This window comes from Triturus cristatus, chromosome 3_1 (assembly GCF_964204655.1).
Source record: "Triturus cristatus chromosome 3_1, aTriCri1.1, whole genome shotgun sequence".
Lineage (NCBI taxonomy): Eukaryota > Metazoa > Chordata > Amphibia > Caudata > Salamandridae > Triturus > Triturus cristatus.
The window spans coordinates 916142641-916159329 of NC_140583.1; the positions used below are offsets into that span (position 1 = coordinate 916142641).

Below are 16689 nucleotides of genomic sequence, written 5' to 3' on the forward strand. Positions count from 1 at the left end.
ACTTTACTACTACTAAATGCCTTCTGTGAATACCAAAAGTAGTAAGTTTAGGATTTTGTCTCAGATTAGTTCTGAGAATCGGCCCCATAGTGTTTTGCACAAGCATTATTTTCACAAACTACCTAAAGAACATTAGTCACAAATGCACGCCAGTTACACATGCACTTTTGATATTTGTTACAAACATTCAAAATACAATCCAAAAATTCCATTAACTATGAGCAAATCTGACTTGTATTCCTCATAAAAATGCATTTGACTAAATCCTATATCGCAGGTGCTTGATATGTACAATAAAAGGGATAGAAAAATCTACAACGTGCTTCTCTTAACACAGGGATTAAGGCATCTAAAATGTACCAAATCTTCCCTCTCAAACCCGCGTAGAACTCAGCATTTACGTCCAAAAGAGTCTGGAGACTTGTGAGTAGATATCAGGACGCCACCCTAAAATGTAAATTGCCATGAATTTTTTTTACTTTTAAGGTCTAGTATGACAACTCAGCTGTCTGCAAAACAACGGTGTTGGAATTGGCCTTTCCTAGGGTGCTCTCCCTCGTCTTTTTGCTTTTCTCCTTCCCAGTTTGCCACTGTTCTGGATGCCAACCTTAGGACTGAAGCGTGTTTGGCACTGCTGTGCAGTGTCAAGGCACTGTGCTAGTCATATACATACTTTGGATTCGTGTATATATGATTGTCTGATTCAAGTTAGCTGTAAATCCCCTCTCATGGGGTAAGACCTGTACAAAGTACATGTATCTCGATTGTGCCTCCTTGGGCCTACTGCACTATTTGTACTATCCACGGAGGTAGCTCATCCAGTATGCTGCAAGTTTGCCCTGGTGGGACCTGTGTGTGTGGGGTACTGCTACTCGGTTTGCCGTGTATAAAGCTAGGTGCCAAGTTTCTGCATGTCTCCTGCTATATCCGGGGGGCCTGCTTCTCACATTGGATTAGCATGAGGATGTGTAGGGAAAGGCTGTTGAGCTTTAGTTACTACAGGCAGAATAGTAACAGTATAGTGTTTTGTATCAATGAGTTCATAATGGCAAATCCTCTCCGGTAATGGGAGGTGGTTAGACATTACGGTGCTGGAAATATCACTTTGGGAAAGTGAGCAATTCGATGCTCGGGGCTCTGTGTGGCTGGCAGTCTGCCTCCTCACAACTGGGTGCTGGGGGCAGCCACATCTGTGCATTTCTGATTGAGGGCCATAAACGAGAGGTTCATGGGAAACTGCAGACCTCTGACTCTAAGGGGCCTTTCTGGGGCGGTTAGGTGGGGGTGGAATTGCCACCTGCATTCCAAGAGGCAGGGTTTCGACCCCACTAAAGATTGTGATCAAACCTCCCAGTGTAGGATGGCAGAAAGGACAACATTTTGAGAGGGCCAGTGCATTTCAAATGTGGCCTTTTGAACTGATCGTATCTTGAAAGGCCATTGTGGGTCTAAATATTGGGGCTTCGGCCTCCGAAAGTAAAGACACTTTTGGATATCGAACCATACTACGCTGGTACGATGCTGGGACATTGACACAAGGAATCATTAGGGCAGGAGGGACTGCAACAGGACTATCCACAGACCAGTGGTGGCTTAGAGCTTGTTGTTCTCCAAGTAGCTGCCTGGAGCTTGTCCTGCTCCACTTGGAGGATTTTGCCTGGACATTGTAGACCTGCAGCTAAGTGCCTACTGTCAAGGCCTGGGTCTCGAAGTACTCTCCAAGGGCCGGTGAACTGGCCTCCTATCCTTGAGATCCCAGAGACACAAAGAATCTCACTATCTCCACAACATCATAGGTGGTTGCCACTGTCCAGTAATCAGGGCACCAGCCGGGGCACCGTGTTTCTTTGGCTGGTGTAGTTGAAGACTGAGGGGCTTGGTCACAAGGCGTACAACTGTTACTGTTTAACCTTTCTGATAATGGGAAAGTCCGACAATTGCATATAACTGTAAAGTGTATATACAATGTGTGTTTCATTTGGATTTCAGTATGTGTGTGTGTGTGTGTGTAATATACATAGTAGAGTCTGTTTTGTAGCGTACGGGTGATTAGCGCGCTTTATAAACCCCTGATTGATTGATTGCAGTGTGTTGTGAGGGGGGTGTTGTGCCGGTACTTTACACTCGAGCCCTGGGGATAAGCCTGACTGTTCTGTTCAAAGCTACCAGAGGGTGAGCACAGGTGATCGGACAAGTCTATCGTGCTCATTTCATTTGGAACAAAGGATTTTGACTGGCTTTGATGCGTCTTAGCCAGCCTGAAACCACTGGGTCTAACAAAAGTCATACCAATACTTGATAGATAAACAAACTATGCTTAAATCTGTCACCAAAAATATTTGCCATTCACATCCTTCTATTTGGTTCTTTGGTGCACCATTCGATCTCTTATGGAGTGCTTGCATTGCAATGCATAAGTGACTATTTTACATCCGTACATGTAATGGTATTACTCGTACCAGTGGTATATGTGTAGAGTGTTTCTTTTATGACACAGTTACATTGGAGTAAGGCTATTGCATACTTCAGTTCATCATCTTCAATTATGTGATAGTTTTGCGGGTAAAGTTTATTGTAATTAGAAAGTGTTTGGCTTGATGAAACTATGCATGTTTGAAGTAAAGTAAGTTACTTGATTTTTGCAATGCAAATATTTATTTTGTTTCTTGCTCTGAATAATCTTTTTGTGAGAACAACTATGCTATCAGATGTCGAAAATCATAAGCGTTGATAAGGTCAAGAAGTCTGGCTTTAATATATGCAAACACATGCATGTCTAAGTCTAAGCCTGAACTTTTGGCTTTGCCGGCACCTGTTTCTATATATCTGTCTGAACATGCAGGATTGCAAGGACATGTGGGGAGGAGTGGGAAAAGTAAACAATGAAAAATCTTTTGTACAATGAAGAATGTGGGTTCTGTTTTCCACACCGCAGGTGATCTAAAACTCTGGGAAAATATTTGTCATTCGCCAGCATGGCCAACAGAACAAAATTAACGTGCTATGTGCTGTTTTCCTCAGGTGATTCTGTCATGTGGTATGATGAGACTCCTTTAAATTATTCGAATTGGGCTGCAGGAGAACCTGAGTGGAATCGAAGGGCTGGTCTCTGTGCTGCTGTAGCTGTGCAAGATGGAGAATGGCTTGCCATCGACTGCGCAGACGAAACAGGCTTTATATGTAAAGCACTTGCAGGTAACAAATAGTTCTCTTATGTAAGAAGTGTAAGGGTGGGGGATTGTAGTCAGTTTAGTACGCCTTTCATCATTTGAGTTACACTGAACACAGTAGAGCACATGTGCTCTTAATGTTAAGTTGCTTTTTTTCAACCAATAGATTTTGTATTGAATGGCCACCTATATTAGTTTGTGCTGACAAATGCACTTTGAGTTATTGCATAACTGCTTATTACCGTACTTGACCAAGCGCCTGTACTTGCTTCTTCATTAGGGTCTGGCGTGACAGTACAGCTGTCGCCAGACAATTATGTGAACATCTATATAAGAGGGGCAGAGGCTCTGTCCACATGTTGGGAGCCAGGAATACATGTTTGATTGGACAGAGGTTGAGTGGTTCCACAAAAAAAGTGCTTTCCCTCCTTGCAGCTGTGATCATTTTGCTTATTTATCCAGCAGCCTGAGGTTAACCTTTAAGGGGCACACACATGGTATTGTAATTATATCAAAGAGTGCTAAGATAACTAGACCCTTAGTTCCTGCCATGTGGGGTGCTGCAAGGCTCTTCTTTGAACCCCACACTATTCAATCTTTCCGTCTCCCCTTTGGCTAAGCTCATATGCTCCTTTGGACTACAAGCAGTGTCATATGCTGACGACAACCAGATAATCGTATCGAAGAGGCATGCAACCAGCAGTGGCTGGGTGCACGGGAAAAAATTATCCGAAACTTAACAGTGAAAAGACAGAGGTGCTACTCTTTGGCACACAAGACTCTATCTGGAACAGGGATTGGTAGCCCTATACACTGGGTACCTTACTAGCTCCAACAGACTTAGCCAAGAATCTAGGGGTGATTCTGGATAGTGAGCTCTCACTGGACCAGCAGGTTAATTGCTCCACGTCAACCTGTTTCTGGATCATCAGAATGCTGAAGAAAATGTTTCCATTCAATCCCCTTCTGTCATGGAAACACGTAGCCTTAGCATTTGTCTGTTATACAATTGACTATTGGAATACTCTTTACCTAGAGAAAAGGCAGTCGGTGTCCAAGGGACTACATGATCTGCATTGGCTTCCAATAAAAAACAGCATTATGTTTAAGGCACCCTACATCGTGCATTAGGTCCTCTACCATATTAGTACGGATGGAATCCAGGCCATATTTCATTGGTATATTCTTTGGAGAAATCGCTACTCAGCTCATCACAACTTGGTAACTGTGCCCAGAATTCAGGAGAATAGATGGGGAGGCAGAGCTTTCTCGGTCGCGACAGCAAGGCTCTGGAACTCGTTTCCACATCATCACACATGTATTAAAATGTATTCTCCCTGCGAGAAAGCCTTAAAGACCTGGCTCTTCATTCCATAGGGAGAGTTAGTTTGTCTTGCAATCGTGTCGAACCAGTATCTTTGCCGAGCAGTTTACTGAGACTACAGCGCCTTTACGCCTACGGGTATTTGCCACGGTCTACAAATTCTGTTCATATCATATGGTGTTTGTCTTTCTCCTTCAGCAGCGCAGATGGAAAGAGGGTTGTCATTACCGTACATGTATTTTTAGGTCTGGCTTGACGGTGCAACTGTCACCTTAGTCTACAGTTCTTTACTTCCACACAAATACATATTTATCACCATGTAATGCTTCACATTGCCATACAACATTCCTTTTAAGCCAGACCTATTGGCATAGCCAATGCTTATTTTTGCATTGGATTATTGTCCTGCACCTTTAGAAAGACCTTATCTATTTTTGTCTCAGATGACTAACCTGGTTCTAGATCTTTTTTTTGCACAAATAGAAAATTATGAGGTTCCCAAGACAAAAATGAGCAAATGTTCTTCTCCTGCTATTCATCTTGACAAGTAGCAAGTGCTTTGTGATACTATGTTTTAGCACTTTTCCAGATGCCTGGAAATGCCTGTAAACAAACACAATTAATTTGATTTGCTCGCAGCTGACAGGTTTTAGTAATTGCTATGCCCAAACATGTGATATATGTTGTTGTTCACTCACGGCGAGATCCTGAAAGGCAAGTTTTCACCTAAATTGAAGGTAGAGGCACACATAGCCTGTCTTACGGGTGTTACTTCACATTTTGTATTTTCGAAACTGAAAATTAAACTCCTAAATTGATTTAATCACAAGAAAAACTATCCCAGTATGATGTAATTTTACATGTGAGCAAATGTCCTGAAACGGGTGGAGAGTGGGTGTTCCAGGGCAGAGAGGCCTTTAAAGTTGATGATAAACCACAAACCTGCCACTTTGTGGGTATGTCAAACTTCTGTAAGACACCTTAGTTTCTACCTGGTCCGAGATTTGTACCTGTCAAAGGTAGTGCAGTGCTTAATTTTTAAAAGAATTAGTGCCGGTGCCCAAAGATGTGCTCAGAAGCCTGTGGCCAGTGCTATTAAATGAGGACTCGCCAAATATTAAGGCTGCAGAGTCTTGAATCCTCATTATGCTTTTTTAATCCACTGCCAGACGGTCCATGCCTCTTTATATAACTCTTGCAGGTTCCTGCTTTCATTGTGTGACATTGTTTCTGCCTTTCTCTTCCTCTCTTTCCCCTTTGTGTATTTTCCGTCGCATACTATCAGCAAATGTCTGATAAAGAAAGATAAGTGCCGGTACCCAAAAATCAGTGCCAGTGGACCCCACCGACAGCCACTGGTTCAAATTAAGCTCTGAGAAAATGCATACTATGTTTGAAATAGGGAAGGGTTACCACCAAAATGTGTAGGGTGCAAGGAAAGAAGTTTCTCCACAGAGAAAAAATTTTTAGTCATGGGAAATAAAAATAAATGATGACGTAATAAAACCAGAGGGCATCACCACCTACTTTATAGTCGAAAATGCAGAGAAAGAATATTAAACTCTATGGGTTTCCCACGGGTCGGTGGGATTTATATGTCTAACCTCACATGGTGAACACTTGCCTTTTGTGAAGCTTTTCTCAAAAGGGACGCACGATTGCTTCATACAGATAAGGGTTGACTCCTGTATGCTTTTTCATATGCGTCTGTCTGAGTAGCCCCAAGGGCGTGAGTTACAACAGTATGTAACTATGCCTCTGCATTCTCTTAAAAAACACAGCCATTTGAAGCAGCAAAGTCCCCCTTTCGTATTTATGCACTAACTCTTGCAAATGCACAGTTAGGGATGATTTGCACATTGGCAGTAACTCGTCAAGCAGTAGAAAATAGACTCATTAGAAAACACAATGCAAAAAATATTGTGGCCTTGATGTATTTCAGTGATTTATACAGTAAATTGTGGAAAATGTCAGAGAAATCTAGATTGACATGAGTATGCACTTTCAGGTGTAAGTGACATTATTAGAGAGTGTTTTAAAAGGCTAGTGAAATTTGGCCTTCTTAAATAAAATAGTCTAATAATATAACAAAATAAATAAATCTAAATCACTAGATATGACCTTTACCAGTTCGTTACAATAAAATATCACGTACCCAAAAATAAAGCAAAATGTCGTTGCAGCTATGGTACATGACGTTTGTTGAAGAACCACTTTAAAACATTATAAATTACAAATAGACACACATTAAAAAATACTATTTTAAAACATTAGGGAATATGGGACTGCCTGTTGAAGGGCCAAGCAGCAAAACAATTCAGATGTTTTCACTGAGTTTCACGGGTAGCATTACTAATTTAATACTGGTTATCACATCTGCCTTGGATCCACAAATTAGAGGATACATTTTTAATGTATTTAGTAAATTAGAATCTATGTCTTCTACCTGGTTTGAAGGAAAATGGTTAGATTTAGTGAAGAGGAAATTTGATGCGAGGGGTCAGTGAGAGTTTTTTACTCCCCCATGTATGAAAAACGTCCTCTAGGCCAAAGGATGCAGATACTGGCTGATTTTGTTGTACAATATAATTTACTGTTTTAATTGGTTTAAAGTTCTCTTCTTTCCTTTTCAGATGTAGTTAAAGAAGACACAATGGAGCCTAGTGAAGGTGAGCTGTGAACTTTGCATATCTTCTGTGATCTCCGAAATGTAGCACATCTCTCTCTCTCTCTCTCTCTCTCTCTCTCTCTCTCTCTCTCTCTCTCTCTCTCTCTCTCTGTATATATATATATATATATATATATATATATATATATATATATATATATATATATATATATATATATATATATATATATACATGTGCCCTAAACTAACTATAACTCCTGCCCTCTCATGCACTACTTATGACCTCACATATTAAATCACGCATTACATAATTGTTAAAATCACTGCAACATTTGAAACATCATTGATGACAACACTGTGCATGGCAGGGGCGCAAATTATTGTTACATTAGGACACAAGTATAGTTACTTGAGATAACTATAAGTGGTGAATTTCAATTGTTTTGTTCATTTAAATCAGTATGTTTTAACTGACATTTTTACTGAACTATAAAGTTGCTTTAACCTTTGTTTTTTTTCAGTGATTTTCCATGAAATGTAAAACATACTTACTAGTGGATCCTCTATGCTCCAATCATAAGCTTAGGTGTGGTAGTATGGGTTTTCTCATATCAAGGATAGTGGGGTGCCTATGTGTGAATGTGGTGAACCTGAACAAAGCTGGAATTTTGTGGGAATTCCCAAATGTCCAATGAATTTTACACCAAATTTTCACACGTAACTGTAGTGATAAAATGTAAATGCACAAATTGGATATTTTACAAAACACCAGCATATTGTCAAGAAGAAGATGGAAAGGCCCTTCACCACGTGGGCAAATATTTCCCATGTGTAGAACTAACTGAAGGAGTGAAAACATAATCCTGTAGGCTGTTCATGGTAAGGCCAAATCGCAGGAGTGAGTGTAGTTTTTGAAGTACACTCCTTGAGAGTCTGTGACTTCTCGACAATGAGGAAATCAGTGCTGGTTATCTATGGTCATCTACGATGCATAGGTTTACTCACTGAGTGGTAAGTCAGGCCCCAATCAGCAACTTTAGGAAGACTAAAAACAAACCAGACCACGTGGGATCAAACTGAAGGAGACCCAAAACTATGCCTGAATAGTGTTGATTTATTTCAGTGATTTAGACTCTTGTAAGAGTGGCTTGCATTATGATATACTCCTATTTGGAGGCAATTTAAATAATTATGAAACATATAAACATATGAGTCAAATAAATGTTGATTGTGTTGATTAATAACATTCTTTTTTATATTTCTTTCCCAACAGCATCTTACCATGGCATAATTCCACTTGCAGTCGTAGTGGTAATAATAGTTGTGCTTATTCTTTCGTTCATGTGGTATGTTTACAAGAGGGACAAATGTCATTCATGGAGAATACCGTTTTTCAAGTCCACAGAGTCCACTCCAGCTTCAGATTTTGAAGAAAACATACTTATTACAGAGCTGGAGACAAACCATTGATTAGAGTGAAAAACTATATTTGTTTTAGGTGCATCTGCTATCAGATTTACATCGGGTTTCAGTACTACTCATATATTCTATAGAATGACGGGCCAAAAGACCACATTTTTCAAACCATATTTTAAATACTTCTACGTTCAGCATATGTTTATTCTGCTAAAGCTCTGAATTAATTGCTGCTTTGTACAAAAAGCTGAAGGACAGCTCTCTGAAAGTATGACATGAAAATATTGGGAATCCAGCTGCGAACTAATTACTAACTAAAAATACCAAACTATATGTCACACTCTTTGATTTTAGATCCGTGGCTATTGTGTGAAAAAACTGTGCTCCAATGTCCTGGTACTTAAAGGAATGGTTAAAAATGACTTAATTGATTGCTGTTTGGTGTGGCACTGAAGATAGGCAATAAATTAACTTCAAATAGATAATTTTAGCAAAAGAAATAGCACAGGATAGGTGAAAATTCTGTTATTTAGTGGCCGATAAGCACTTTCGTTTTCAATCAGTATAATTATTGTTCGTATGTTTGATTTTTATCTGACACCTTCCCATCTGCCTCAAATCTAACTCATTCAGCCTTCTGGCCTTTCAACAGGATCAGGGAGCAATATCTATCTCTCCTACTGTGACTATTCTGTTGGTGTGACTTTTATTTTCCATCCTGGGGAGTTATACCCTTTCTCCTCTTTCCATTTAAATGTGTCCTTATTTGTGGCATGCCTCAAATATCAAGTTCCTTTTTTTTATCCTGCAGCTTTCTGTCAGTTGCTCACCTTTGAAAACGTATAGACACCCCTGGCTACAATATAAATCAACGTCTGAAATTAGGAAAGTGATCTGTGGTGCGTAACAACATGAATGCCTTGTTGGCGAACTGCATAGATCCTGGCCATAAATTTGCCTGGTTGAAGGACTTCAAAGTATATTGAAATCTGAAATCCTGAGGTTTAGGGAATTCAACATGCGTGATGATTTGGCCAAATAAATATGGAGTGGTGGTTTGATACCTGTTTTTCTTGTCAAGAGATGAGGACTATGAGAAAAGTTCTTCAGTATAATGCTAGGTAAACTGAAGAGGCATGACACTAATTCTATGCATTATAATGCTGGACAGTAGGACTACAAGAGTGCAAAGTCAACCCCAAGAACAGAATGTTTTTCTGAAGTAAAGCTGCAATCTCCTACAGTATGTAGCGCCAACATATTGTGTAAATTTAATATCATGCCTACTTACTGTTAATGAGTCAGAACACGCAGGAGTCTACAAGAGTTTGCGTGTGTGTGTGTGTGTGTGTGTGTATATATATATGTATACATATATGTATCTATGTATATATATGTGCATATATATGTGTGTGTATTTTTATATGTGTATATATGTGTGTGCGTGTGTAGATATGTATATAACGTACTGGCGATAGCCCGTAGGTAGTTATAGTTCGGCCCAAAGTTTCCATAGGAAAAGAGTTTTTTGCCAATAACTTTGGCGCCACTTGCAGAATCTTCACAACATTTTCAAAAAACGTCCCCTTTTGGTTCAGCAGCTGTGTTGGAAGTTGTGGGATGATCCATCATGCGTGACCGAGAAAAAAGGGGAGTCCCAAAACATGTTTTCTCCATGTTATGTCTACAGGGATTTTTCAGTTTTTGAACATGACTACAGCCCTAACCGCTGAATGGAATTATACCAAGTGGCAAAAAGCTAGATGTTGGTTTCGGATAGCATGCTTTTTGTGATTTGGTGTAAATTTGTTCAGTAGTTTCAGAGATATTTAAGTTAAAAAAAATATAGAAATCTTAGAACCCAAACTCCTACTGAAATTTGATTGGTTGCCAACCCTTCAACCAAGAAGCTTGAAGCCGAGTTCCACATAAAATGTAAAAAAAGAAAAGAGGGCCGGGTAGAAATACACTGACCCCCTGGCCTCAGGGCCAAAAACAGAATTAAAAAAATAAAAATCAGCAGGATCCGCAGATTCCACTAAGAGTTTTAAAAACAATTAAGTGCGGCCTCCTGCGCTTTGTTTTTAATTAACCCCCGATGTGTCTGGGTCCCGGGGGCATTGTAATAAAGGAGGGGGTGCAGGACCCCCCTCCTGGGGGTCATTGATGACCCAGGGACCACTACCTCCTTGGGGCTTCATGAACAAAAAATGCAGGGAAGGCCTGTATGGCCTCCCCTGCTGTCCCGGGGATCACCACCTCCCCGAGGCTTATTTATTTAACAATGGGGGAGACTCTTGGATCCCCCCATCCCTGGGGACATCCACCTCCCTGGGACATTAAGTTTAAAGAATGCGGGGGCGCATGGACAAACACTTAGTCCCGGGGACCACCATCTATCTGGGGCTTTTCTAAAATGTAATGCGGGGGGCGAGTGCCCCCTCCTGCAGCCCAGGGGACTACCACCTTCCCAGGTGTAAAATTAAAGAAGGGAGGCGGTGTGGTCCCCTTCTGGAGCCCTAGATGGCCCTGGTGGTGCAAACCCTGGGACATAGCTGTTTGCTATGACTTGGCAGGAGCTTTATCGCTCTCACCAAGCTATAGCAAACTGTGCTCCACTGTGAGCAAGCGAGAGAATTTTGCTCTTGCTTAATCAAAGCGGAGCAGAATTGCTTTGACACAGAAGGAGCGGCATGTTAGCAGCTACCTTTTTATCAAAGCAATGCTAGCTCAGAAGAGCCAACAAGGACCGTGGTGGCCTTCAGGCTCCCATTGCAGTCCCAGTGGAGACCACATTCAATGGAGAGGCCCTGGGGGATGGAGTCCCAGGACCAAAGTCAGCCAGGGAGGGAAGCCACGCAGCTTGCCTCCCCATCTGTAAATGGAATTGGAACAGGGAGGGGGAGGTAAATAAACATTTTATTCAAAAAGGCCGGCCGGCTAGTCACCGGAGACCCCAACCCCTTTCCCCACCACTCCGCAAACGCACCTCCTAGTTGGTGGATGAAGTCTCCTTAGGTCCAAAGGGTCCTTTGGGACCAACAAGCCCTACCGTTACCTCCAGTAAGTCCCACACAGTGCGCTCACTAAAAGGTCTTCAGAGGCCATGCCCCCTTTCTGTACCAATTCGCAAATGCACCTCCTGGTGCATTTCTGGTTGGGGGATGAAGTCCCCTTGGATGCTGAAGGTCCTTGGGGGCCAATAAGCCCTCCTGTTACCTCCAGTAATTCCCACACAGCCTGATTGCTGAGAAGACTTTGGAGGCCACCCCCCTTTTTTCACCACTCTGAAAATGCGCCTCCTGGCACACTGCTGGTTGGGGAATAAAGTCCCTTTATGTTCAGAGGGTCCTTGGAGGCAAACAAGCCCTCCTGCTACTTCCAGTATGTTCAACACAGTGGGATTGCTGAGAGGTCTTCGGAGGCCCCGCCCTTTCTACACCACTCTGCAAACACGACTTCTGGTGCACAGTTCGTGTGGGATGAAGTCCCCTTGGATGCTGAGGGTCCTTGGGAGCCAACTACCCCTCCGGTTACCTCCAGTAGGTCCCACACAGAGGGTTTGCTGAGAGGTTGTCAGAGGCCACGCCCCCTTTCTCCACCACTGTGCAAATGCACCTCCTGGTGCCCTGCTGTTTGGGGGTGAAGTCCTCTTGGCTTCAGAGGGACCTTGGGGGCCAACTATCCCTCCTGTTACCTCCAGTAAGTTCCACAGAGCGCAATAGGTGTGGGACCTCAGAGACCATGCCTCTTTCTCCACCACTCTTCAAACGTGCCTCCTGGCACAATACTGGTTGGGGGATGAAGTCCTTTTGGTTGCTGAGGAACCTTGAGGGCCAAGAAGGGAAAGGGATGTGGTCTAACTGCTAGGAAGGTCTACCTCAAATCCGGGGAACTGGGTTTGAGTCTCCTTCAATGACGCTCAACATCCTGTGATTCTGGGCGAATCACTTAATCTCCCCGTGCCTAACAGAAATGAATGTGTCCTTGTGTAACGCAACTGGGGCTCATGTAAAGCACTCTGATACCTAATACCTTCAGGTCAAGTTTGCACTATATAAAAAAAAAGAAACCCACCTGTTACCTCCAGTAAGTCCCTTACAGCAGGATTCCTGAGAGCTGGTAGGAGGCACAGACCCAGTTTCTCCACCGCTCTGAAAACGCGACTACCAGTTAGGCACCATATAAATTCACTTGAAAAAAATATTTTTTAAAAGTGATGTCACTGACCATGTCATAAGTGATGTAATATGTGAGGTCATAAGCAGGGCATTGTGGAGGTGTAAGTTATAGTTAGCTCAGCTAACTATAACTGCTGAATTTCACTGGTTTTGTATGAGGGAAATCTGAGCCTAACTATAACGTCCCTGTAGCCTTTGGTTTTTTTCAGTGAATTTCCGAGGTTTTTCAAAATCTTTTTCCCAACACTATAACGTCCATTTAACCTTTGGCTTTTTCAGGTCGCCAGTAGATAGTTATAGTTAGGACCGTGTTCCCATAGGAAATCCACAACATTCTATTTGGAATAACTTTGGCGCCGATTGACGAATCCTCGCGAAATTTTCAAAATAGGTGGGGGGCTCCGCTCCGCTCCTTCCCTGAAAGTCTCGGGGGGATTCGTCAAGCGGGGGCTGAGAAAAAGGGGGGGTCCCAAACACGTTTTCCCCATGCATTTTTCCATAGGACCTTTAGTCCAAGCTACAACCCGAACGGCTGAACAGAATTTCTTGAAATTTGGCAGAGAGGTAGTCCTCAGGTCAGGGATGTGCCTTTTGCAGGTCTGGTGTAAATCTGTTCGGTATTTCCTGAGAAAATAGCATTTAAATCAATATATATATCTATAGGCGCGCTCCGTGCGCGTACGGTAAAGCTTACCGTACGCGCACGCTGCCGTGCGCGAGCGCGCTTCTGATTGGTTGTTAGATCTTAGTAAACATTCGAATCGGTCGAAACCAGGAAGTGTCGGCCGCCATTTTGTCTCTCGCAGTGTGAGGGGGTAAAAAACAAAGGTGGAGAATGTGAAAAGGGGGCAGGGTGGACAGTTCCTGACCCCCTAGCCTTTGTCAGGGGGTCCCAGAAGGACCCCCAAGGGCCAAAATTTATTTAAATTTTTTTTCGAAAAATCGCGCAGTGCGCGCACGGTGAAAAACCTTAAAAAAAAAATAAAAAAATAAAAATACCTAACTTGGCATTTAAAAAACCGTACAAATTCACTGAAAAAACCATAGGTTTCACACACGTTATAGTTAGGAATTAGCATTTAAAAAACCTTGCAAATTCACTTAAAAAACCATAGGTTTCACACATGTTATAGTTAGCTGGACATTTCACTCGTGAAAAACCATTGAAATTCCCCCATTATAGTTAGTGCAGGCAACTATAACTCACGCGACCGCAATCCTCTGCTGATGACGTCAGATATTACATCACTGATGACATATGTGTCTTTCTGAAAAATTTTTTTATGTATAGCTAAAAATTAATGGAAGAAGACATGGGTAAATAAGTGTCTAAATACAGTGATGTAATATCTGACGTCATCAGCAGAGGATTGCGGTCGCGTGAGTTATAGTTGCCTGCACTAACTATAACGGGGGAATTTTCAGCTAACTATAACATGTGTGAAACCTATGGTTTTTTAAGTGAATTTATATATATATATATGCATACACATATATACACACACATATGCTGAACCAAACATGCAGTCTATGTCCTGACTTGCAGCTGTAATTTGAGATATGTTGGCAACACTGTGCTGCGGGTGCACATGCATATTACTGCCGCACATGTGAGCCATCAAAAATGTAAACAATACCTACCCAGTGGTGAGTCATTGCACGTTGGTACACAACACTGAAGTATCACATTTACCATACTATGTGATAGACTCAGTCCCTCAAAATAAAAAAAGGTGGGACAGAATAAAACAAACTGAGGCAATTGGAGGACTATGTATATATTGAATTCAGACTCCAAGGTGCCAAACGGATTAAACATTGAAGAGGATTTACATCATTTTTATAAATTGACATTTTTGCAGACTGCATCCTGTTTATAATTTAGTTAAGCATTTAAAAATTCTTAATCATGTAATAATATTGTGAAAATTGATTACCAGAAAACCGCCAACAGTCCCAGCACATTTAAGTTGAAATAAGAAAAAGGTGGCGTGGAAGTGAATAACAGCCCACTATGGGCTCAATTGTGCCTGATATATTTAATATATTGAAAATATTCAAATAAACACACATGTAAACCAATGTTGACAATAATATGATTCAAAGTATGTGGCAGTATGAATTTATAGTATGTTTACATATTCTTTTTTAAATTGGATGAAATCCGGAAGTAATAATGTTATTGCTGATGTGATGAAATAATACAGTATGAGCAAATAAAAGTGAATTTTTACAAATTGAAAGGTTAAAATATGAATATAATGAATCCATTCTGCTTTATATATAACTCAAGAGAATGTGTTCTATTTAATTTATAATGGTGCGTGTATAGCAGTAAATTGGAGAAAAGTACAAATGATGATAATTACAATTACAAAAGAAGTCTGATTTTGCTTCCTATGCAATGTGGGAGTATATATAAAACAAAATGGCCCCCTGCACTCATGTGATCAAGGCTGTGTGAAGCAGCCGAAATGCGTTATAACGGACATGTAAATTGAATAAAATCATTTTTTAAGCATTGATCAAAGGAGTCTGAGTCAATTCAGTGGAGGAGAGCATGTTGTATGGACTGTGACATGATATATATATATATATATATATAGAGAGAGAGAGATTTATATATATATGTGTTCATATTATCTACTGGCGGTCGCCAGTAGATAGTTATATTTAGGACCCTGTTTCCATAGGAAAACCGCAACATTCTATTTGGAATAACTTTGGCGCCGGTCGACGAATCCTCGCGAAAGTTTCAAAATAGGTGGGGCGCTACGCTCCGCTCCTACCCTGAAAGTCTCGGGGGGATTTGTCAAGTGGGGGCTGAGAAAAAAGGGGGGTCCCAAAACGCGTTTTTCCCATGCATTTTTCCATAGGACCTTTAGACACAGCTACAGCCCGAACGGCTGAACAGAGTTACTTGAAATTTGGCACAGAGGTAGTCCTCAGGTCAAGGAAGTGCCTTTTGTAGGTCTGGTGTAAATCTGTTCAGTAGTTCCTGAGAAAATAGCATTTAAATCAATATATATATCTGTGGCAGCTTACGGTGCGCTCACCGTGCGCTTACGGTAAGCTTACCGTACGCGTACGGTGCCGTGCGCGAGCGCGATTCTGATTGGCTGTTAGATCTTAGTAAACATTCGAATCGGTCGAAACCAGGAAGCGGCGGCCGCCATTTTCTCTCTCGCACTCTGAGGGGGGGAGGAAAAACAAAGGCAAAAAACATGTAAAGGGGCTGTTTAGACAGCTCCTAACCACCTAGCCTTGATGAAGGTGTCCCCAAAGAACCCCCAAGGCCAAAAAGTCAATTTTAATTTTTTTTGAAAAATCGCCGATTACGCTTACCGTACGCGTACGGTAAAAATTATTTAAAAAAAAAAAAATTATCCATACTCTCCCCTCCCCGTGTGCAAATGGTGCCCGAAGCGCACCATTTGAGCATGGCATATGTAGTAATTGAAAATTTAAAAGATTATCTTTCACAACGAAGCGCATAATATGTCCTCTATGTGCGCAAGGTGCGCGAAGCGCATCGTGCGTACATGGCCCATCCAGCGTAACGTGGGCACGCGGAGCGCATAGCGCACCGCGTGTCCACCGTGCGTGCACGGCACTAACTGCGTAAAGTGGGCGCGCGGTGCGTGAAGCGCACCGCGTGCTCACTGTGCGAGCACGGTGCGCGAAGCGCACCGTGCGCGCACGGAACGAACTGCGTTAAGTGGGCGCGCACGCCATGAATGGCGTAAAGTAACTTAGCATTTAAAAAAACGTACAAAATCACTGAAAAAACCATAGGTTTCACACACGTTATAGTTAGGAATTAGCATTTAAAAAACCTTGCAAATTCACTGAAAAAACCATAGGTTTCACACATGTTATAGTTAGCTGGACATTTTACTGATAAAAAACCAATGAAATTCCCCCATTATAGTTAGTGCAGGCAACTATAACTCACGCGACCCCAATCCT

At 41.8% G+C, this 16689-nt stretch overlaps 1 protein-coding gene across 1 annotated transcript in view; it reads left to right on the forward strand.

Annotated features, from left to right (window-relative positions):
• PLA2R1 (phospholipase A2 receptor 1) overlaps nucleotides 1–12611 on the forward strand; it is a 946386-nt gene extending 933775 nt beyond the window's left edge. The window contains exons 28-30 of the mRNA XM_085645464.1: nucleotides 3022–3195; nucleotides 7128–7163; nucleotides 8397–12611. Coding sequence (XP_085501590.1) covers nucleotides 3022–3195; nucleotides 7128–7163; nucleotides 8397–8593 — 407 coding nt within the window. The 3' untranslated portion in view covers nucleotides 8594–12611. The remainder of the gene's footprint in view (nucleotides 1–3021; nucleotides 3196–7127; nucleotides 7164–8396) is intronic.
• The last annotated feature ends 4078 nt before the right edge of the window (nucleotides 12612–16689 follow it).